The sequence below is a fragment of the Falco rusticolus genome, chromosome 1 (genome assembly GCF_015220075.1).
Source record: "Falco rusticolus isolate bFalRus1 chromosome 1, bFalRus1.pri, whole genome shotgun sequence".
NCBI classification, from domain to species: Eukaryota; Metazoa; Chordata; class Aves; order Falconiformes; family Falconidae; genus Falco; species Falco rusticolus.
In genome coordinates this window covers 57,064,525-57,087,027 of record NC_051187.1, presented here as the reverse complement: position 1 = coordinate 57,087,027, position 22,503 = coordinate 57,064,525, and the positions used below count along the sequence as shown (strand labels likewise).

Here is a 22,503-nt window from a genome sequence, read left to right as displayed (position 1 = left end):
TCCTCAGTGTTATTTCCTTTCATAAGAAAAAACAGTGAGTTTCAGAAGTCGCATCCAGTGTGCTACATCTTTTCCATTGAATGATTGTTTCCAATGTGATAAAAATTTTCAAGGAAATAATTCTTGATGTCCAGTTTAAAATCTACTGCTACTCTGTATTTTTCTAATACATCTTTCTCTTCAGCTATATTAGAGAATTTTGAATATGACAACCAGTGTCTGATGGCTCCTGATCAAATTTCAGATGAAGGGACTGCTGGACCTAACATGAATTGGGTAACTTTATAATCTATGCCAGTTGTCTAATACAGTGCATATATATTACATCCTTCTCAGTAAGATCAGCCTTACTTATCTGTAGGACACCAATATTCTTCTGTATGTCTGCAGTATTATTGTAACTGGCTAGAAAGTAAGTCTCATGGTCATCTCTGTGAAGCTGTGGGATGGCTCTATGATTCTATGGCTCTGTGGCAAATGATCCAGTAAGCTTTGGTACTTAAACAGGACTAGCCATGAAAAGACAAGCAACAAGGAATGTAATTGTAATACTAAACTTGCTTGATTTTGTAGATCAGTTAACTGAGTGGTTATTTTTCTAGACTCAGAAAGACTTTGAAGAATCTGTGCAACTCTGTGAAGCATTAGCACTAGAAAAGGTTAGTCTGTTCTGTGTTTTCTAGAAATAAGACTGACATTCCAACAACAACTTCTAAAGTGTCTTGTGCTGCTTCTTCAGGATATTGCTGTAAATGAGGTCAATGTCCTGCAAGCTAACTTTAATAGCCTAGTATTGGAAAATGAGCAGTTGAAGTTAGAAATAAATGAAATGAAGGAGAAACTAAAAGAAAAAATGGAAATGGATGAATTTGAAGCACTGGAGAAACAAACACAAAAAGATCATGAGGTAAGGTGCATTGAAATAAATACAGAGAATTCTCTATGCTCAATTTTTTTCTAGAGTTTATTCGGTGTATGTGTACTTGGATGTTGATTCACAAATAAATAGTATTGTAAGCTACATTCAGCAATAGAATGCATGAACCCAGGATTTAAGCCGGATTTACTCGGTGTAAAATTCAGACTTTTTTGGACTTTTTTTTTGGAGCGTCACATACTGAAGTCTGGTTAAACATATTTTTGTGTGTATATATGTATCCAGATATTTTTTATATATGCATGACATGAATTTCACTTTAGATGTCAGCAAAAGGCAGTTGTTTTGCTGTTTTGAAGTTAAAGTATATTTGTGAAGCTATGTTTCACATTTCTTGTGCAAAACAGTGGTTTACAATCCAAGATAGCTCTGGTTTTGGTCATGCATTGAACTATATAAGCATTAACTTTCAACATATTAAACAGTAATAAAATATTTTAAAATAATAGCGTGAATAGTAATGTCTGTGGAAAAATGAAACTTACTTTGTACTAGGAAGTCAGAAATGGTAAACCTACCTACTAGATAATTTATGAGATTAAGCTTAATAAGATAAGAAAAGCTGACTTGCAGTTCTCTTTATCTTCTTGTGCTGTTAGTGGACATGTACCTTGTTTGTCCAAATGTTTTATGCTCCAATCCTGTAATCTGTGTTATTTGTATCAGTTTCTAGCTGCCTGAGGGCTAGACTGAAATAAGTTGGGGTGGAAAAAAAAAAACAAACCACTCCAAACAAAAGAAACAACCAAAAAGAACCCCAAAACAACAGCTTGAGGTATTAAGATATGGATGTATTATTCCAATCCATTTCTTTCCCAATACCTTTTCTGCAAACTACTTGTACGTGCTAGTCTGTTTAATATGCTCTGACCACTAAACTAAGGTTGAAGCTGAAGCTACATCCTTTTGCATTGGGTTAGGTTACAATTTAATATCGCCTCTCACTTCCACTGTGTTCCCTACAAAGATTTATGGATCTTAAACAAAATGGATCCACAACAGATTATGGTTTAGCTTGTATTTAAGTTTCTTTTTTAGAAGACTTTGTATGCTAGACTAACTGTGCTATCTTCCTTATAAGCCAACACTTAACAAATACTCAGTCACAACTTTCCCTGCAAAGCTTTTGTGTATCTAGTGACAGGTGCACTGTTCTAAAGTGGCTTCTATTACAAGAATTGGTTTTTTAATGATTCATGTTTTCAGATATGTATCTGAAGACAGTCTATAAAATGTATTTGATACCCATATAGCAGATTAATTACAGCAATACTGAAAGGTCACATACTTTACCAAATACATTAGTTGAAATCCATCAGTTTAAATCGCAACATATATATACAGGTAAACTCTGTTCTGAAAAATGACATTAAACTACTTCTGACAGTAGTATCGTACCACATCTTCTACAACCATCATCTGATTTTTAAGATTACAGATAGGAGTACAGTAAGAAGAAAACCCTAACTATGTAGAAATACTCACAGGAGAGTGCTTGTTTTAAAGCTCTTCCCTGATCTTAGTTACGGATTGGATTTTTCTCCTTGCCTGTGCTTGTGACTGCAGAAGTGCTTGTAGATTAAGTGCTTATCGTAAAGCTTTGCTAACAAAGACCAAAATAAAGGAGTTCTTCAATTTTAGAAGTGCTTTTCTACCTAGTCTTGTGCCTCTTGAGGATGGAACAATGTGTTCATGCCTTGATTTACCTCAATTTTGGCACCTTTTCATTCCTGTTAGTAAATAGATTAAATTATAAATATCTGTACTGTGTCATACTAGACACAGACATGTACTGCTTACATGACTAGAATTTTGCATCTGTACATTTTCTACATTAATTGCTTTGATCATATTGCTTTTGCTTCTTGAGCTGTTAAGATTAAATTGAACTTGAATCTTTTCTAAAACAGAGCGACTTTGCTGTTTAAATAGATATGTGTGTATATATAGTTTGCCCATTAATACAAAAGATAAAACCTTGCTTATTTTCATGGTGTTGGCAACTAAAACTACTGGTGTGGGTGCTTTCTAACATCCTCTGCAATTTTGCTTCAATTTGCTCCACAGATACAACTAATGCATGAAATAACCAACTTAAAGAGTCTAGTTTCAAATGCTGAAGTGTACAATGAGGAACTTGAGGTGAGCCTGTCCATGAATTTACATGCAATAAGACTTACATATAGTGTGCTTGGTTTTTTATCTCAAAATACTGTATTTGCTAGACATCATTGGGCTCTGGTTAGTCTTAATAGCTCTAAGGAGGATATGTCTAAAACCTATGAATGTTTACTATGTACAAAGCAGGCTTCTGTTAAATTCTTACCTGAAAAACTAAACTGGGCACTAGAACTTTCTTCTCCCTCTTTTTCTCCAACTTGTAGGCAGAAATAAACTCCAAATTGGAAGAGCTGAGAGAGAAAGAGAACAAAATAAAGATATTACAGAATCATGTGGAAGAACTGCAGAAAGCAGGAGCAGAAAAAAAGGACATATCTTTTTCAGTGGTAAATTTGAGTTTTCTGCTGGGTTAATAGTTGGTTCTGGTTTTGTTGGAGGTGGATTAAATATTGGTGTAATATTGATATAATTGAAACTTCTTTCCCTACAGATCTTGAAGATTTTTTTTTTTACAAAGCTTAAAATGTGAATTACTACAGCATTGTACAGCAGTACTCTGAAGTAAACCTATGGGAAATGCTGCTCTTTAACCCATCTTTCATTTGAGTCTGCTACTGTTCCTTCTCGACTAAATTTATCAGGTTTTCTGAGCCTGTATTTACATTTCAACCACGTTACAATGAACTCGCTTTATTATGTCTATATATTTCTTGATTTCTTCAAGTATTTATCTGTTCCTTTCAGGGAGATTCTGATAAGCTAACTGAGGAAATTCAGCAGTTGAATAAATCCCTTTTAGATAGTGAAACCATAGCCTTGGATGCCAAAAAAGAATCTGCTTTTCTCAGAACTGAAAATTTGGAACTGAAGGAAAAGATGGTAAGTACTTACCTTATATACATAATGTATATTACAAACTGCTGTCAAAGACCTGTCTGCTCCCAGACTAGTGAAGAAAGCAATCATAATTGATAAAGACAAGATGTGGTAGAGTATTTGGAGAAAGAAAATGACTCATGTGCCAAGGAATGCTTTTATTATGGAATTCAAGGAAAATGGGTCTTCAGGAAAAAGATAAAAAGAAAATAGGCGCTGCTCCCAAAGGAGTGGGATGGGGTAGTTTTAGGTTTACCAGTAGAGAGAGAGAGCAAATGAACAGTCTTTAGGGAGTTAATAGGACATAAAACTTGAAACCTAATTTTACCAGAGAACGAAAGAGAGTAAGAGATAAGTTCAGAAGTGGGATGGAGCTTACTTTGAGCTTTGAAGGACAAAAGACAAAAATAGTAGAAGCAGTTGTGGCCCTGACCTCTAAGGTAAGGTATGTTTTGTTATAGGACTCTGACAGGAACACCGTTGTTAAACATGGCAGAATAAGCCACAATTTATTAAGGCCAAAGTTGTAAGCGACAAGAAGAAATGTGACAGACGCAATATTTAGATTTTAAGCAAGTAGACTTTTATTTTGTGTGTGAATTGCATGTTGTTTTGTTTTCCTGAAGAATGAACTCGCAAATAATTACAAGCAAATGCAAAAGGATGTCCAATTCTATCAAAGCCAAATAGAAGCAGGAAAAGCCAGTTATAAAAAAATGCAAGCTGACTTGCAGAAAGAGTTGCAGTCTGTATTTCAAGAAAATGCAAGACTAACTTCACTAATGGAGGGTAAAGTTCCAAAAGGTACTGTTCCAGGTGGTGCTTTTTTCTCTCTCTCTCCTCCTTTTTCCCCATAATGGTGGGGGGCATAGGGAAGACCTTGGCTCTTGTTCTCTCATACTTTGAGCTTCTGTCAGTATTGGAGAGGCTGGTACTGCTGGCACATAGTAACTGCTTTAGCACTTTCTTGCACTATTTGGAAAACTGCAGCTTACAGGATGTTTTGCATTTTGCGCAAAGACTGTCAAGTTAATAAAGGCTGTTGGAGTGAATCTAAACTAAATTGGATGTCAGCCTAACAAGTGATGACCAAATTCAGACCACTAGTTTCATGTTGGCCATTGGTATAATTCTAGAAGAGTGTATTGTACAATGTGACATCTGGAATGCATTATAAATCTTCTGCTTAACTTAGAACATACTTTTTCTCTCATACTCCTATTAATCTAAACTTTTTAATTCTCTAGATATGCTCTGTCTTGGGGAGCTGGAAAAAAAGGCAGCTGACTTAAAAGGAGAACTAGAGAAAACATTGAAAGAGAAAGCACTTCTACAAAAACAAGTAGATGAGCTCTCAGAATATCAGACTCTACCAAATGTTGTTGAGATGCAGCAGAAAGAAGTAAACAAAATATTTAACTTGTTTTTTTTAGTACTTGACTGGTAACGTGTTTATAGAGGCCTACTTGATATGAAGTTCTAAAGCTAAAAGTTATCTTGAAGCAAATAACCTGAGACTTTGTGATTAAGTTCATCAAGTTATTGTTTTCCAGGTATTTAATACTTGCACCTAGGAATAAATTTGAAGTAACATGCTTAGTCACAAAGTCTACTATAATTAATGAGGAATTTCTAGTCCAATATTTGTCTGCCTCATTGCCATGGTCACCATTGATAACTGTGTATATGTATAATGGTGTTTGATCCTGCTTTACTATGCTAAAACTGAATCTTTGTCCAGTTGGCCAAAGAGAAAATTTCAAGATCTTTTAGCAGAAAAGCTGCTTGAGAAGTGATTCAACTTGTGAGTTCTGGAAAACTTGTAAGGAAACTTTCCTGTTTCCTGGCAAGTCAGGGCTTAGTCTGCTAAGTTTGCTGTAAGTGTTTGCAAACAAATCCTTTTAAGACACACTTTTTAGGTTTCTTTATCATTAAATACCTGCTACTAAGTACACGCAGTGAAAATTATTCATGGCAAGTGATCTCACAAACTCATGAATGCTCTGCAAAAACCATGAAAACCTTCCAGTGGTCTACTTCCACTAATAAACAAAATGTATTAGATGTTAACAACTTCATAAACTTTGTATCATAAAGTATTGATACATCTAAATGTTCAGTTTAGGAGTTGTAGCTGGAAATATCAGTCCAGTCCTAGCTCAAATGTAAGAAACTAAATGTTTAAAGAACACCTAAAGAGTTAAAGGAGGGGTTTCAAGGTTTTGGAAGGGGCTTGTCTGCCTTCCTTCTCTTTGGAGGATTGTTTGCTAGATGGCTTCCTCCTGACAAAGCAAAGCCTAATGTGCTATGTGTTTGCCTGTACTTTATTACCTATACCTGCATATGAACAGCATTTTTTATTATGTAGCTATGACATACTGATTTAGAAAATACTATTAATATTGCTTTTCCGTTGGCAGATTATTGAAAAATGTGAGGAGCTACACTTAGTAAAACTGGAAAGAGAAAAGCTGCTTTCTGACGTAGCTGACAATGAAATTAGATTTAAACATATGACTGAAGAAATTGGAAAATCAGAAGACAGTCTAGCAGATGCACAACTTAAATATGTAAAGCTTGATCAGGAATATGTAGCACTTAAACAGCTCCATGAAGAACTACAGCAAAAATATGTAGCAGTATTGGGAAACAATGAACAAATGAAGCTTCAAATAGATACGCTATCCAAAGAAGCACAGGAGTCTAAAACAACTTTGGATGAAGTGAAATCAGAGGTTAGTGTCAGTGTACTCACATTTACAGATAAGAAATGAGGTATTCACAATATTAAAAAAAACTTTTTTGAGAAGTAGTCTTTAAAGGTATAAATAATGTTGAAATTCCTCTGGTGTGACTGGATATTACTTACTCTGTGCCAGGTGTACAAGGTTGCAGGATTGTGTAGCTTAATGGTCTCTTCTTTTTTGTAGGCAAAGAAATGTATATGTTGCTCCAGGTTATATGTTCTTCTTCTGTACTTGACCTTTTAATTCTTCTTTTTCCATTCTTAAGTTATGTTTTAGTATGCAAATACTTTAAGTATGCTGCTATGACCTACTCTATAAAGTCAGAGGAAACAGTCTCCTAATTAGGAACTGGACTCTGTTCAGAACAGATGATCTTTCAAACCAAAGAGAATCACTGCATAAACTGGCAATTAGAATGGTGGGGGGAGGGAGCCCCACTTAAAGGGAACTAAAGATGCATGTTTTTGACAAGGCTTTTGACACTGATATGGCTGTCATATTCTAGCTATGGATTTGATAACTCCCAAGCTATGCTAAGGTTTCCTGTGTGGTGTTATGTTTTAGTAAGACTTTTGCTGCTAAGGAGAAACTGCAGGAAGGTTCCATAAATAAATGTTTATTTAACATGGACAAGAATATAAGAAGTGACTTTAAGTGGAATGATGAACTTCCTATTCTCTTGTTGAAAGCTAGTATCTCTCACGCTTTCTAAGCTAATATAAGATTCTGTGAGAACACATACACATTATGCAGTTCTGTGTTACAATGAAAATTTCTGGCCTTTTCCTTTGCAAACTAAAGCTCTCTATCAAAATGAAAGAACTGGCAGAGAAAACGGCAGAGCACAAACAGCTTCTTGAGGTAAGAGAAGATTTTATTCAAACTCAGCAGAAGTTAAATGAAATGGAGCAATTAAAAGAGCAAGAAAAGATTATGGAGTTGAGACTGGAGGCCAAGGATTCAGAGATTCAAGCAATTATTCAGCAGCTTACTGAACGTCAGGAAGAAATAAAAACTTTAACCCAGGAAAGAGATGACCTGAAGCAAAAAGAGGAGTCTCTCCAAGCTGAGACAGACCAACTCAAAGAGGATATAAAGGACACTGTTTCAATGGTAGGAATTCTGCCTTTATAGAAATTAACTGTACATGTAAAGGGGAAAAGTGTAAGAACAGTTAAAAACAATACTGAAATATAGAGGAGTGGGGTTTTGTGTATGTGTGTTGTTTTTTTTTTTTTTAATTGAGGAGTACCAACTAATGTTGCAAAACACTTGAATGTTCTTCTGTGGATTTTCTGTCTTCTATTATAAAGAATATTTTGGCACATGAAGAACTGAGAAATGCACAGAGTTCTCTCAAGCAATCGCAGGAGACTGTGAAGAAGTTGGAAAAAAGTATTTCTGAAAAACAATTGCAGTTTCTGTGTGTTGAAGAGGCACTGGGGAAAACCATTAAAGAATACAAAATACAGGTAAAATGTTACATAATTAAAAATAAAAAAATCCTTTTAATATGTCTGCTAACACTGAAAACAAGCCTAATTGAGCCTGCTTTAGAGTCTCTTCTGCTTGTCTTTGGAAAATTTCTAGGCCTTTAGTAGAAAGAAGGCAAGACGGTAGTACTGACTGATCTCTTATCCACCAGTTGGTGGTCTATTTCTGTAGTGCTTGAAGATGTAATGTACACTTTAGTAAATCTTTGCTTAACTAGTTTGCCTCATGGTTATCAGTTTGAGTGGCTGGCACAAGACAGCAAATGGAAGAAGAGGTAACGGTTACTTAAGGGTAGGAATGAGGGCAGTGGTTTATAATGCTTAGTCCCAATGAGAAGTGTAACACATGGTTGTAAATGGCAGCTTAGTTCCCAACACCGAGCGGAAGGCTGATCCCACTGGGTTTTGTGCCTCTTTGTTTGACAACTGATAGAGAATGGTGCTAAGAATGTTGTTAGACAGCTGCTTCAGTGGCACAGTTTCCCTGGCGGGAGAATCCATAGTATGTGAGTAGATTTTTCTTGAAGTATATCAACTGCCAGACTCATTAAGTCAATGGTTGTCAACTCAGTATTTGCATGTTTTGGAGCGAATGCATAAAAAAAAATATCCAACAAGTGTTTCTTGTTTGGCTTCTTGCTCTCAAACCTTTTTCTGGATAAAAAATCCAGCCGATAGAGCAGAAAACTGCTAAAAGACTGTTAGCATTTAAAACAAAACAAGTGACAAAGGCCAAAGACTCAGTTCTGGGGTCTTTCTAGTTTGGTTAGAGTGGTTTGATTATAAAAATACTGTAGCTGAATGAATCAAATGCAAAAGTTTTGCATTTAATTTTGGATTTGAATTGATAGAAATATGTCTTTGCACATTTCTAATAGATAGCACAAATGACAGAAGAAATAAAAATCATCACAATGGAGAGAGACGGGCTCGCTGAGGGCAAAACAGAAAATGATACCTGTAGAGAAAGTGATGAGCTTCAGGTGCAAAAGGAACAAATCTTTTCCCTTACACAAGAGAACAAATCATTGCAGGATAAGCTGGACCGTTTGCTTTTGGAAAAAGAAGAGTATGGAGAAAGAACTTTGGTAATTATCCTAGGGCTGTAATGGAAAGCATGCTTCTTTAAATTTTTGAGTGAAAATAATACGCAAAACTGAAGAAAAGGGTCCTGCTGCTTGGACTGCAGACCATTAAACACCAGGATTATTACTGTTTACTTGAAATATATTCCACCCTTATTGTTGTAAATGGACTACTAGTAGAAGAATGACAGACATTTTTCTGTAAATAGAATTTTAACTTGATCATGATGTTTTGAGTTGACCTGCACAGAGATGAGGTTCTATAATAAGCAATTTTTAGCTGCAACTATTTTATCAGAAAGGTGGTTCTGCTTTTTCAAAGCATAGATAGAACTGACACATTTCTGGGCAATCAAAGGAACATTGCAGCCAATGCTTTCTGTAATTGGACATGCTGATTACACATTTGATATCTATATATTCAAAGTGTGTGTGTATATACACTTTGAAAAAACTAAAGTATGAGCATATATTAATATTTATGGGGAGAGCAGACAAATACCAAGAAATAATTACCTTGACAACCACTACTGCTGAGATGAGAAATATGGATAAGGTCTCTGGTTTGTGGGGCTGGTTTTGCTGGCTTTTTTCATTGTTTGGGTTTTGTTTTGGGGGTGTTGGTTGCTTTTTGTGTGGCTTTTTTACTGGTTTTTTTCTCCTCAGGCTTAATCTATGGTCATGAAATTCTACTTTTGGTAACTTGTTTCAGAAGTCCTCACTTCAAACATTATTTTTGTGTGTCCCATTCCAAGAAACTTGAATTGCATACTGAGTTCAGTCAAACTTTATTCAGAAAAAATACAAATCTCTCTAAAACATAGCTTCTGTTTGTTTTACATAATCAACCTGTCAAAGGTCAGCTATGTCTCTTTTAAAGCTACTTCCCCAAATGTGTTGACTTCTATCTCTGTATAAAATAGATGCCACAGGTTCAAGAAAAATCTATTGAGCAAGAAGTATTTCTTCTGCGAGAGGAGTTGAGCCAGACACAAAGAAAACTGCATGAAATGGAGGAAGTGAAGGCCAATGAATGTCAAAAACAATCTGAAAAAATGGGGAGAACAGATATTATTCCAAAACTGCATGACTGTCGAGAAGTGAGCACTCTGACAGAAAGAGAAGATGATAATCTTAAACTGCAACTGGAGAATCTCCAAAATGAGAGAGACCAGCTAAGAGAAACTATACAGGAGGCAATTAACGCTGTAAGAAGAATAGTCCTATTCCTTTAGGATAATATTTTTTGTGGCCTTCTGTATGTAAATTTTGGAAATGTTGTTTAGGCTTTAATATACTTTAACGGTGTTGTGTCCACAGAAGTCGGAGATCCAGGAAGAGTTGAGATGTGCTTATAACTCTCTCAGACAACATCAGGAGACTATTGTGGAGCTGAAAGAGAGTACTTCAGAGAAAGAAAATCAACTCTTGAAAGTGCAAGAGGCATTGAAGGAAACAGCTGCTGAACTGCAGCAGAAGGTCAGATGCAACTTTGTCAAGTAAACTAAAAATTCTGTCAGAACTGGCAACCCACGTCCTCTGCAGACTTCAGTTTGCAAGGGTTCAGTAAATGTGATAATGAAATTTAATTAAAGTTTTCCCTTCTTCCCCCCACACACACCTCCTGTACTGCTTCTCAAAATAATTCCTTAGAAACAAAGGCAACGAGAAGATGATGAAATGCAATTTGACCTGTAAACTACAAGCCTTACTTATAACTAAACATGCCTTAGTGGTGATTGATGAAATACTATCTGGAATCAGTACTGCTCTTTGACTTCAATGCATTTACCAAGTGTTAGTTAAAAGGCACATTATTAGAATTTAAAAAGCTATGTAACTCTAGAAAATACTTGAGCAACTAAAAGAATGAGCTAAACTGCCTTTAACTTGCTGCACTATTATAAAATTTCTTGTTTACGTATTTTCATGTGCTGACACTATTTGTGGCTCTTAGCACTTGTTAGAATCAAATGTAATGTCTTCTACTTGCTGTGGATACAGCAATGGAGTCATTTTTATGATGGCTTGTAGGCTTTTACGCATTTGCTTTTGTCTGTCAATAAGACAAAAGCACTTGAATTTAATTGACTTCAGCAAAATTGTTAGATCTTTCTTTGCTTACTGTAGCAGTAAACTAATGGAAGTATCTTCTGTAAAATAATCAAATTGGAGCAACCTGTATGTACAGATACTGCTTTAGAACTATGATCCAATAACACTCTTAAATCGGAACCTGATTACTGGGACAACAAAACTTAATTTGATAATTGGTTTGGAAAAACACCATTCTAATTTATTACTTCTACCTATGCTAGAGATAAATATTAATACTGGTTCTTACTTATTATTTCAGCTTACTGAAGAAACTGAAAACCTGACTTCTGAATATGACAAGCTACTGGCAGAAAAAGAACAAATTACAAGAACAATGAATGAGCAGATCTGTCAGCAGCTTGAGAAAATCACTTTACTAAATCAGGAGAAAGATGAGCTACAGCAAATGGTAGCAACTTGTAAAACAGAAAGAGATCGGTTAGAGGCTAACTGTCATGAAAGTGAAGAGAGGGTATGTATAAAATCGCTTAAGTAAATTATTTTAAAGGCAGGTTGTATCACTCTGAATTACTTTGGTCGTTAAGCCTTACGGTGTTAGGTATGTCTTCCTCTCCCTTCACTACCACATTAGCAGCAGTAAACTAAAAATTTGGAGTACTAATCCAGTTGAGATTTTGGAATCTGTCTCCTATTTTTCCCTGGTCGGTTCCCCTCCTGCCCTCTTGGTCACTGTTCTGCTCTGGGTTCGGGCACAGTTATCAACCACCTGCTGGACGAGCACTTCGCAGGTTCCTGTTACATCTGTCCTCTCCAGTGCCCCTTTGCATTTAGCACTGAACAGTAGCGGTAATCCAGGTTTACTGATATCTAAGAGCTTAATTCTCCTACTACTTCAGGTCATTCTGGGTTGGTGAAGAGAAAGCTAAACACAGAGAAACTGATGAGCTATGCTATTTCTTCCTGATAGATTAGTGACTTCATTCCAAATATTTGCATGAATAATATGCTGATGTTGACACACACTGTCAGAATGAATTTGTCTGAAATATTGTTAACAAAAATCAAGCTGCTAATTTTTGAAGTTAAAAGGAAGTCTGGTAAATATTTTATTCCCAAAGAGAAGCTCTGCAAATTATTTTAAGATATGTAAAAGCTTTCATATGAACTTTAGCAAACCTCAGGCAGAACCACAGATTTCTTCTGTATAGACAAATTAATTCAAAAAGTAAAACTAGCACAAGAGGATTATCAGATTTTTCATTTTAGACTTACATCTTGCTACTAAACAATTAGCCAAATTATGCAACTGGTGGCAGTTGCCCCAAGAATAAGGCTATCTTTCATGGTAGGATATATTTGTGTTGGGGGGTGTGTTTGTGGGGGTTTTTGTCATCTATATAATCTGTTCCTCCCACAACATTTTTCCCTTTCCTCTTTTATTTCTGCCTACTTTTTTATTTTTAAAACTGTTAAAGACTGTCTGCCTTTAGAGTTTTTAAATAATACATAGGGGAAATGATAACTGAATGTCTTTTCTGAAGTAAAAGACTGATTATTCAGATAGCTCTCTTTAGAAATTCAAATGCTTTTGACTTATTGTTTCTAACTCCTGATAAGCAAAACAGTCATTCTGAGTGAACATCCATGTAATACCTTGTTTTGCAGTTCTTAAAAGTTCTGGCAGAAATGGAAAATCTACAGGAAGAACTAAGGCACCAGAAAGAGCAAGCTGATATCCAGAAGAACTTATTAGCAAATAAAGAAGAGAAACTGCAAAACACTGAAGAAAAACTAAATGGAGAAATAAACAAACTGAAAGAAGAGGCAAGTACAGTAATAAACTCTTAAAAATAATTTAGAGGTGGTCCTCTCAAGGACTACCCATGATAACTTGTGCTGTTTTAGTGGTCCAATAGATGATGTCATGGTCATGCAACTTAACTATTAGCAAAACCTCCTCTTCTGTTATGTGTTGATTTAATACTTTTTTAAAATATTTTTCAACAGGTAGTCAAGTTGAATGAGGACTTCAATTGGGTAAATAAGGAAAGGCACCAGCTGCTGGGAGAACTGGAAGAAAAGACTGCGAGTGAGAGCCATAAACTTCAACAGCTAGAGAGACAGTGTGACTTGTTAGCACAGGAGAGAGATCAGCTCCAGGAAATACTGGAAGGTATTCGAGCAGAGAAGAACAAACTGGAGGTGAACCTACAGAAGAGTGTTGATAAGGTGCTTTATCTTTAAGATATAATAACTATAAATACTTGATAGAGGAAGATGGTTAATTTTTGAAGTTGTCATGGAAAATGTGTTACAAGTATTAATGTTATGTACTCAGACTGAAGAATATTGGCATGCTTTAACTTCTGTCTTGTGGAATGGTATTTAAAAAATGGATGTAAATTCTTTCAAAAATGTTATCTGTGGATGCTGTATTTAAGAATAAATGAGGAACCAGAAAATACGTGGGTTTCATTACCAAAACACTTAAGAATTTTTAATGAATTTGATAAATTGGTATGTTTTATAGTTGAGCTCCAAAGTTTTGAAACTAAAGCTGACAGGTCCTAACACTTAGATTTCTCTTCTGGGTAAGGCATATCTTTACAACAGCAAAGACAAGTAAGTTGGGTGGTGTCCATTAAGCAGCAGTCCTTGTTCAGATATTGAGTAATCATTTCAAATATCTCTAGTTTGATTCAAATCTTTGGTGGGAGGAGAATTTTCTTAGTCTTGCTACCAATATCTTTCAATTCACCTGTTTTCTTGAATATCAATTGTCTGGCTGTAAAATTTCAACTTCAATAGAAATTCAGAGGCTTAGTGAAAGGCTAGTTCTAGTAAGTTACCAAAGTAAATCAACAGCATTCTGACAACCGTTCTCCTTGTAAAATCAAGTAATTTCTTAATGTGAACCCTACTCAAATAACATACCTACTTAGTTACTTATCTGTGTAAACAGGAATTGCACAAAAGGTGCAAATGTTTTACATTACTAAGGATTTATCAGTATGCAAGCTGGCAGGCGTTGCTTAGTGAAAGGAGAGACTTTCAGAGACAAAACTTAATTTCTTGCACTCAAACTAAATGGGTTTTTTTGTGCTAAATATTTTGACTCTTATGAAATACTGAATGGCCTGGTGTGTGAGAGGTAGCTTCACGTGCTATTTCAATCTCAATTTTATATTTGTTGCTCTATTTTTACTCAAGATTCTTGAAACAGAAAAGGAATTGAAGTGGCAACAAGAACTCCTCAGCAATGAGAAGATCAAAGCTGAAGAAAGGGAAGAATGTTTGTTAAAGGCTCAGAGGTGGTCAGAGACTTTGGAGGACAGCCTAACAAACAAGGTGAGGAGTTTTGGTTTTAGTAGCTATTTTGTCTTCTGATGTTTTATCACTGATGCACTAAAGTTTTGCTCAAGACAAATCCTACTTGTAATTCAGAGCATCATTTTTTTATGGTTGCCCATGTTCTTACTTGTTTAGCAAAGGATTTTGTACATGTTTCTTCAGTGATGTTTAGGAAAAGCATCTTCAACTAGTCTCAGGCTCAGGGCCATTTGGGTTGGTTGGTCCATTAGAATGGACACCAATTTATCCAATGTGTGTGGGCTTAATATAATACTCAGTAATTGCATGTGTATCTACTCAGACTCTAAAAAGCACTGCATGAACCCAAGTGTGTTTGGAATCCTTGGTGCTTTGCCCACTTGCAAACTGTATCTGTTACTCAAAGTCTTGCCCTTAGCTCTTGCAAACTCATTCTTTTTGCAGTTTCCATGTCTTCACTTTTCACCTATCAAAATCTTCGTTTGTAGACTGAAGTTTGCTTCAGATGAGCGAATATGTTACTGTTCTATTTGCTAGAGCAGATATAAAGATAATTCCATTGCCTGTTTCTTATGCTAATCTTCTGTTTCTTTTCACTTCCTTGTGATGTGGGCATAGGTTGACTGTCTTGTTTTATTTCCTCTCACTTTACTGAAGACTAGAATTGACTGAAGTAGATTTCTCTGGGTGTCATGCTATTCCTCTTCTTTCAATTTTTTTTTCAAAGTGATAAGAGCACTAAAATTATTTTAGCTTCTCTTGCTGTTAGTGTGAATTTTAGAGTTACTGGAAATTGTGTTCTTTGCATTTGGCACAATGATTAGAGTACTTTGTATCATATGTCTTGGTTTTTTCCCTGCTATTTATTACAGATTCAACAGTTAACTGAGATGCTAAATAGCATATCATGTGAAAGAGACCGGTTATTGGCTGAAAGAACTAGTCATTCTTTCCAACTTAAAGAACAAATCTCATCAATTCAGCAAGAAAAAGATGAGCTACAAAAACTTCTCCAGAATGTCAGGACTGAGCGGGACCAGCTCAAGACAGAATTGCAAAAAAGTTCTGAGATGGTTGGTGTTGCAACTTGCTTACTGAAGTTATGAATAACTTCTTTTCTTGAATGGTACTTAATATGCATGCTTTTATTTTAGTGTGTTGAAACAAATGCAAAACTGGAATGTGCTCTAGGCCAGCTGAAGCAGAGAAACCTGAATGATCAGTCCATTCAGGTGAACCCACTGGATAATGCAGAGCAGGTGGTTGATGACAGCCTGAAGGAAAAAACCTTGAAAATTCAGGTGAACGAACTTCTCTCCTTATTTTAAGGATGCATGTAAAACCTTAATACTACTTGTTCTGGAGCATAAACCTTGTTTCTCTGTATAATATATAAAAACTGCTTGCATATCTTGTTGTGCTGGAAATCACAGGATCGGTTCATTTGCTGTTCAGCGACTGTGTATCTTGTTTTGAGAAGGTTAAACTGAACTTCTCAGAGACATCTCACTCGAATTCATTACTGTCCAGCCACCCCAATGAAAATAACTAGTCAAGCAAAGCACTTCATTTTGTTATTGCAAAATCCCCTCGAATTCTCCCTTCCATTACCCCTCATCAAAGATAAATCTGTTTTAAATAAATTTAATCTCACTAATAGCTGTTCCCTTCAAAATAGGAAGCTTCTGTCATTCCTCAGAGCTTTTGTTGACTATCCTGAGTATACTTTTTTACAGATCTGAGAAATACTACTAACCTGTTGAAAGCCAAAATAAACCAGGATTTATGAATATGTATGAAACGCTTCAAAGACTACCATTGTAGTGCAGTCTGTGTGCCTGTGCAGCAGGTTCAGGCATCATTCTGTGTTCTAGAGAAGCCTTGAGTGCTGCTTCAAAGGACTGAATTTTGCAGAAATCAGTTCTGTGGAGCTTTCTCCATTCATACTGCCTTTATACCCTACGTCAGCAGCAGAGAGCTAACAATGAAGGAAGCAAACACTGGCTGATGCCTTTTAATGGTGCTCTCCCCCTTCTGACTTGTAATAACTTGTCCGCCTCTTTCTTGTGCGATTTTTCTCTTGCTCCTGTTGGACACAGGGCTTATGTTCCAGTGTTTACTGTAGGGTGAAGAGTTAAACTGATGAATCCTGTTTCTTTCAACTAAGAACCAAAGATGGAGGTAGTATCCCTAGGAAGTTTGATATTACTTGAAAATGTATAACCTAGCTTCGTATGTGATGCTTGAGTTGCAGTTTACTGGGCATGCCTTGAAACCTGTTGCATTTTGCAGCCTGCTCACTGCTTGATCATGTCTCCCTTTATACGGCAGAGTGCTAAAAACAATTTTATGATCCTTTTCTTTCCACAAAGGATCAACTAGATCAACTCGGGAGCCCATCCTGAGAGCAGCCCAGGTGGCAAACTTGTGAACAGGCAACAACTTAATTTGGGGCCTGATCTCTGTGGGTCTTAATGTGGCCAAGTGGTCTAAATAATGATGATAATTTGAGATTGTGAAATTATGTTTCTGAAAACTAAGACAACCTCTTCTGTTGTGCCTGGCTTAGTGTTTTTGTCATATTCCTGTGGTGTCAAAACTGAAGTCCTATTAACTTTTCTGTTGTAAAACCAATACGTACTGCAGGGGTTAGTCCTGGGAGTCTTAGTGGTTTATTTTAAACTTCTGTTTACAGCTAATGACTCTTTTTCCTTGTTGTAACTGAATGAATCTTTCACTTGCATTTAGGAGCTTCTTGAGAAATTCCCAAATATGGGGAAGAGCTATGAATGTCTTTCTACGGTGTCTCTTAATCTAAAGAAAGAGCTGGATAGTCAGAAAGCACTGATGGCTGTGATACTGACTCGGCTTTCATCAGAACAGAGTAAAGGAGTCAAAAGACTTCAAGCTGAAAATGAGAAAATAAACAGTCATCTCCAGAGTTTACTGAACAAACTGAAGGTACCAACATAAGCATCCACACATTCAGCATTTTCATATTGCTTTGGTTTGGGTTTTTTTAATAGGATCTCAGAATTAAATTAGGATTCTATATACTCTAGCTTTGATGTTTTTTGTGAATCTGTATCTTGTGGAAAATAAGTTGATAGTAAATGCTTTACAATCCTGGAAAACTGGAAGCATTCAAGCTAGTCAGCCTTAGTTTTTTACTATACTTTAGCTGCTTTGTACAGTATTATTTCTTTAATATTTAAAACATTTTAATTGGGAAAAGAAATTTTCTTTCTGTACTCCATAAATGAAATTATGGACCCCTACATACGTATTTTACTGAGCAGGGGGGGCGGGGTAGACACACATGCAAGATGTCTTGGAGATGCATGTTTACTCTGCAAAATTATCCAGGTAGTTTGAGAACTTCTATAGCCTTGCAGACCTTTCCCAATTTGTAGTTCAGTGGAGAAGCTGATTCAAATTACCAGAAAAAAGTTAAGGGCAAGAAAGAATTTATGTTGCGATACGCAGAAGTACAGTAAACAGTTTTTTCTGTTTCTTTGTTTACCATAGAATGTTAAGGGTTTTTTTGTTTGGGGGGTGGGGGCAGGCCCAGGGAGAGGCTGAGGTTCATGTCCAGTATGCAGAAATACTGGATACAATCTTGAGTCAGTTGTCTATATTATTAGCTAAAATTTTAACAACTATTCCAAAGAAACTAATCTCAACTTCACACCGGGTTTTCAGGTTTGATATTTTTCCTCTTTTTTTTTTCCCCGTAGATGCCTCTTAACTCCTGTGATTACACATGTTTAAGATCGAAGTAGTGATCTCTACCAGAATAAAGCTTAAAAGATTATTCTTGTAGATCATCTACACCTTTCACAACTCTAAGAAAATAAATACAATAAAGAATACTTTGTTTTTCAAAGTCTAGTTTCATGAAAGGTTGTCCAGAGCCTTTTAGACTTTTTCGCTTTTTTAGGAGTCTACAAAACAGACATACTTTACAAGTGCTGACCCAGCTAAAAGCCTTATAGGACATTGCTATATAGCACGTGTGAACTTGACTTTTAGTCATGTTTTTTAGTTGTTCGGGACACCTGTGGACTAGGAGAGTAAATGGATTTAACTATGAAATATGGAATTTTAGCTGGATGCGATATACCGCTTTAAAGTATACTCACTGGTACATCCTACATTCTACAACAGTTCCTGTTCAGCCGTGTTTGCTCCAAGAGAAGAGAATATCATACTACTGTTAACAAGTATAAAATGGAATTGCTTGAGGAAAAGAGAAAACAGGATCAGTTACAAGCTCAAATTCAATATCTGGGGAAGACTTATTTAAACCAGAATGAAATACCTTCTCAAGAGTTAAACATCAGTGAAGTGTTGCAGAGTTTGCATTTGGATGCAGAGGTAGTATTTGAAACAATTTTCGGACAAAGACTTGCATATTTCAAGGCGTGGGGTAATATGGTAGTGCTAATCTAATGGCATTGCTTTTATCTGTTAAGACTTCCCTTAAGGGGTGGGGAGGGGAGAGAATTTGTATTTTTTTAAGCTACTAATTCTGTAATATGAACGTTCTGTTTCATAAAGTATCTCAAATTGGAAGTATTTAGTTACACAGTAGTGGGAATATTATTTACTAGTTTGTCTTGTAAAATACATGTACCTGATACCAAGATGACTTTTAAAACAGAAACTTTTACTAATGTGGGGTGGGCAGGGATCCCATTTCCCCTTCCACCTGCCTCAGAATTGTAGATTGTCTTTTCATTTTCCCAGCAGGGTATAACTTCAGTATAGCAAAATTCCTTTTATATGATAATTAGATACTAAAACAGCCTTTGTGCAAATACTGATAGTTAAGAAGGCAAAATGTATATTTTGACATAGTTAATAAATTTTTAAACTTGAACTACCTCATTTTAAAGAACATTCTCAAAGACTTATCAGAAATGGAAACTGAACTTCACTGCATAGAGGCAGAGTTACAGCAAGAAGAAAGTGCTAGAAAAGAAACAACACAGTTCTGGAAAGCTTGTTCAGGAACTCACTGTGACACAGAGGAACTTAAAGAAGAGTTAGAGAAAGATAATGAAAGGCTTTTGCAAGTCATTAAGTTCTGGACTCCTAAAGTAAAGGTAAAGTTAAATCTTTAATTAGAAATGTTATTTTCTGTAAGCTCTCTGTAAATGCCTCTAATCTGATGGAAAACAATACATGCAAAAAATGCTATTTGAGGATTATTCATTATTGTCAGCACTCACTATATTCCTACTTTACTGTGAGATGTAGGAATACTTAGAAGATTTCTAAAGGCTTCTTTCTTCAGGTATCCAAACTTGGAAACTTGCTGTGTAAAAGACTTTCTAGGCAATAAAAGGAGTGGGGTCTATTTGCACTTATATTGGACTAAATTCTGGAGACTGTAGGTTCAAAATTGTATCAGGCTGCTAAGTTCTGCAAGCAAAGCTACGTAACAATCACTTTCTCCAAACTTTATACTCGCAAGATTACTCTCTTCAAGCTAACTTTGTCAGAACTTCAAAACTACTTTAGCCATTTTTAAAACTTAATTGTAATGTATATTGTCCCACCTTTTCAAATTTCAACAAGTCAAGTTATTCTAGAGGTGCTTCAGCCTTCCGTTCTTTTTTCTTACCTTCTTATCTCTTGCTCTCTTCAGAAAAAAGGCCAAGTGTTTTACAGGGTTAAGTGCATCTTAAACAGATTTTCATGACATTCATCTTTCCAATTAAATGTATCGAACACTTCTCAAAAAAACAGGTCATGGGAGGGAATAAACTACCTTCTGATTAGTTGTTAGGAATGGTCCTCCAAACAAGTGTATCCTGGAAGTTCCTGGTCTGTTCACACTTCATATCAATACTAGTAGAAGGAGTAATAGTATGAAGAGCTCATATCATAATCCTCCTTCCCCCAATGCTGTAACTCGGTTCTATCCTGTTAAGTTTAGCCTGCTTGAAAAAGTTTCTTCTGTAGAGTGAACAGTCAGTCTTGGCTTCAGGATTTCGCAATGTTGGCAGGCTTTTTGGAAGAATTCCCTGACAGGCATATTATGTGGATCAAAACTTTTACCAAACAAGCAAAAAAAAAAAAAAAAATCCAGTATAATCTTGTCACTTCCTGACAAATGTGAAGTTTTTCTTTATTTGGAGTGTTAAGCAGATGGGTTACTAGAATAGTCCAACCTGTTTGTTTTCTCTAACAGTTTCACTTTTTGCTAGAATGCATTCATTGACTAAACTTCTGCAAATATCTGCTCTGTTACTGACATTCAAGAAGTCTTCCCAATATAGCTTTTTTGTTCCTGTAACGTTAGTGTGTGTTTGAGTTAATGCAGAAATACTGGCTAAATTCCAATATGTTATTTTCTCTTGTGCCTGTTACTGCCTCCCCTTTTTCCGGAAATGAAAACAAGTCTGAGTGCTAGAAGATTCTACTTCTGATGGCAAGCATCTTCAAATGGGAAACTGAAACAAGAATGTGAAATTAACATAGGCCAAAATATTTTCTGTTTCTTCACTTACCTTATTTCTAGCTCACTCAAAAATTATTTAATAATCTGTATGGCATTACTTATTTTCAGATACTCCTTCAGCTTTCTTCAGAGCTGGATGCCAGAACTAGCAATTATTGTAAAAATGCTGATGTTGAATCAAAACAGAGAAAAGAGAGAAGTGAAGAGTTGCTTCAGAAACTGAACACTCTTAAAGAACAACTGGCCCCTGGTGGCTCTGCCAGTCTTGCATTACAAGAAGAAAACTACACGCTTCATAACAAATTAAAGGCTGCAGAACAAGATAAAAAGGTACCAGTATTTGTTTCTAAGGAAAACTATTCTCATGCTTGTTTTCTAAGTGAGAGTACTTCAAACTGAAAAGAAAATCAAGATTGATGGCAGCTGTAAATCTGTGTCACATCATACATTGGCTTAGAGTGCACTTCTTTTTTGTAGCTTTTCTTTATTCCCAATGTGAAAGTTTGAGCTCTTGCCTGCAATGTGACTATTTTAGTTGCCTATTTTCTGTACACAAATTGATGTCAGTTCAGGAATCAGTGTAAAACATTCCCATTTGTTTTTGAAGTATTGATTTTAAGTGTGATACTCCTGATGCTTCTTTTAGGTATACAGTGTTCACAGTGTCAAACTGGAAGCTAGAGAAGAATTCTGTTTTTAATCCTAGGAACTGAGGATTCTCTTTCTCTCTGCCCAGTTTTTTTAATGTCACAGTTACCCTTGTTCAAAGCACTTTTTTCTTCTTCAACTCGAGTGTTCCAGAATATTAAAAAGTGACAGAACAGTGAGGTAGATACCAAGAGTTGCCATAGAGCCTGTAGTGTTGGATTTTTTTTCTGTGTGGTTTGGGCTTTTTGTTTAGGAATACAACCATGTGCTGTTACTGCACTTGTTACTGTCTCTTGGCATAACTACTTTTAACTGATTGATATATCTCGATAGGCTATGGAAGTAAAAATTCAGAAGTTGGAAGATGTAATAAGTGAAGTAGGAAAAAATGTCAAAGAGAAAAATGACAGGATAAACGAGTTACAAGCACAGGTAACAACAAAAGCAGCAACAAGTGAGCTCACCCATCTGCAAGCCAAACTGAATGAGATGGAGAACTGCCTCAGAACTGCCTTAAAAGAGAATCAGAGTCTTCAGGTATGAGCAAAATACTTTTCTCATTTTCCTTTTATCTAGGAGAGAGAAAGCATATTGGAGAAGAGCTGTAGATGAAACGTGGCTTTAAAGTCAAGTTATTGTTCTGTATGGCATTCTTAGAGTAAAACACTCACCTGCTTAGTATGTAGTTTCACATTCTACCAATGCAGCCTTCAAAGGCAAAATTTAGAAACTAAGTTTA

General features: G+C 35.9%; 1 protein-coding gene across 4 annotated transcripts in view; it reads left to right on the top strand.

The window, feature by feature from the left end:
• Positions 1-22,503, top strand: part of CENPE (centromere protein E) — a 38,226-nt gene that overhangs the window by 11,272 nt on the left and 4,451 nt on the right. For 2 of the 4 annotated variants that reach the window (XM_037380422.1, XM_037380449.1), the window contains 25 exons: positions 185-276; positions 603-659; positions 740-907; positions 3,005-3,079; positions 3,322-3,444; positions 3,803-3,937; positions 4,561-4,738; positions 5,182-5,336; positions 6,355-6,669; positions 7,483-7,794; positions 7,995-8,153; positions 9,053-9,262; positions 10,183-10,467; positions 10,580-10,738; positions 11,616-11,828; positions 12,983-13,141; positions 13,325-13,546; positions 14,528-14,665; positions 15,520-15,720; positions 15,802-15,948; positions 17,396-17,608; positions 18,815-19,024; positions 19,546-19,755; positions 21,225-21,446; positions 22,098-22,301. In XM_037380422.1, coding sequence (XP_037236319.1) covers positions 185-276; positions 603-659; positions 740-907; positions 3,005-3,079; positions 3,322-3,444; positions 3,803-3,937; positions 4,561-4,738; positions 5,182-5,336; positions 6,355-6,669; positions 7,483-7,794; positions 7,995-8,153; positions 9,053-9,262; positions 10,183-10,467; positions 10,580-10,738; positions 11,616-11,828; positions 12,983-13,141; positions 13,325-13,546; positions 14,528-14,665; positions 15,520-15,720; positions 15,802-15,948; positions 17,396-17,608; positions 18,815-19,024; positions 19,546-19,755; positions 21,225-21,446; positions 22,098-22,301 — 4,562 coding nt within the window. The remainder of the gene's footprint in view (positions 1-184; positions 277-602; positions 660-739; positions 908-3,004; positions 3,080-3,321; positions 3,445-3,802; positions 3,938-4,560; positions 4,739-5,181; positions 5,337-6,354; positions 6,670-7,482; positions 7,795-7,994; positions 8,154-9,052; positions 9,263-10,182; positions 10,468-10,579; positions 10,739-11,615; positions 11,829-12,982; positions 13,142-13,324; positions 13,547-14,527; positions 14,666-15,519; positions 15,721-15,801; positions 15,949-17,395; positions 17,609-18,814; positions 19,025-19,545; positions 19,756-21,224; positions 21,447-22,097; positions 22,302-22,503) is intronic. The other 2 variants (XM_037380431.1, XM_037380439.1) reach the window with 2 other exon arrangements.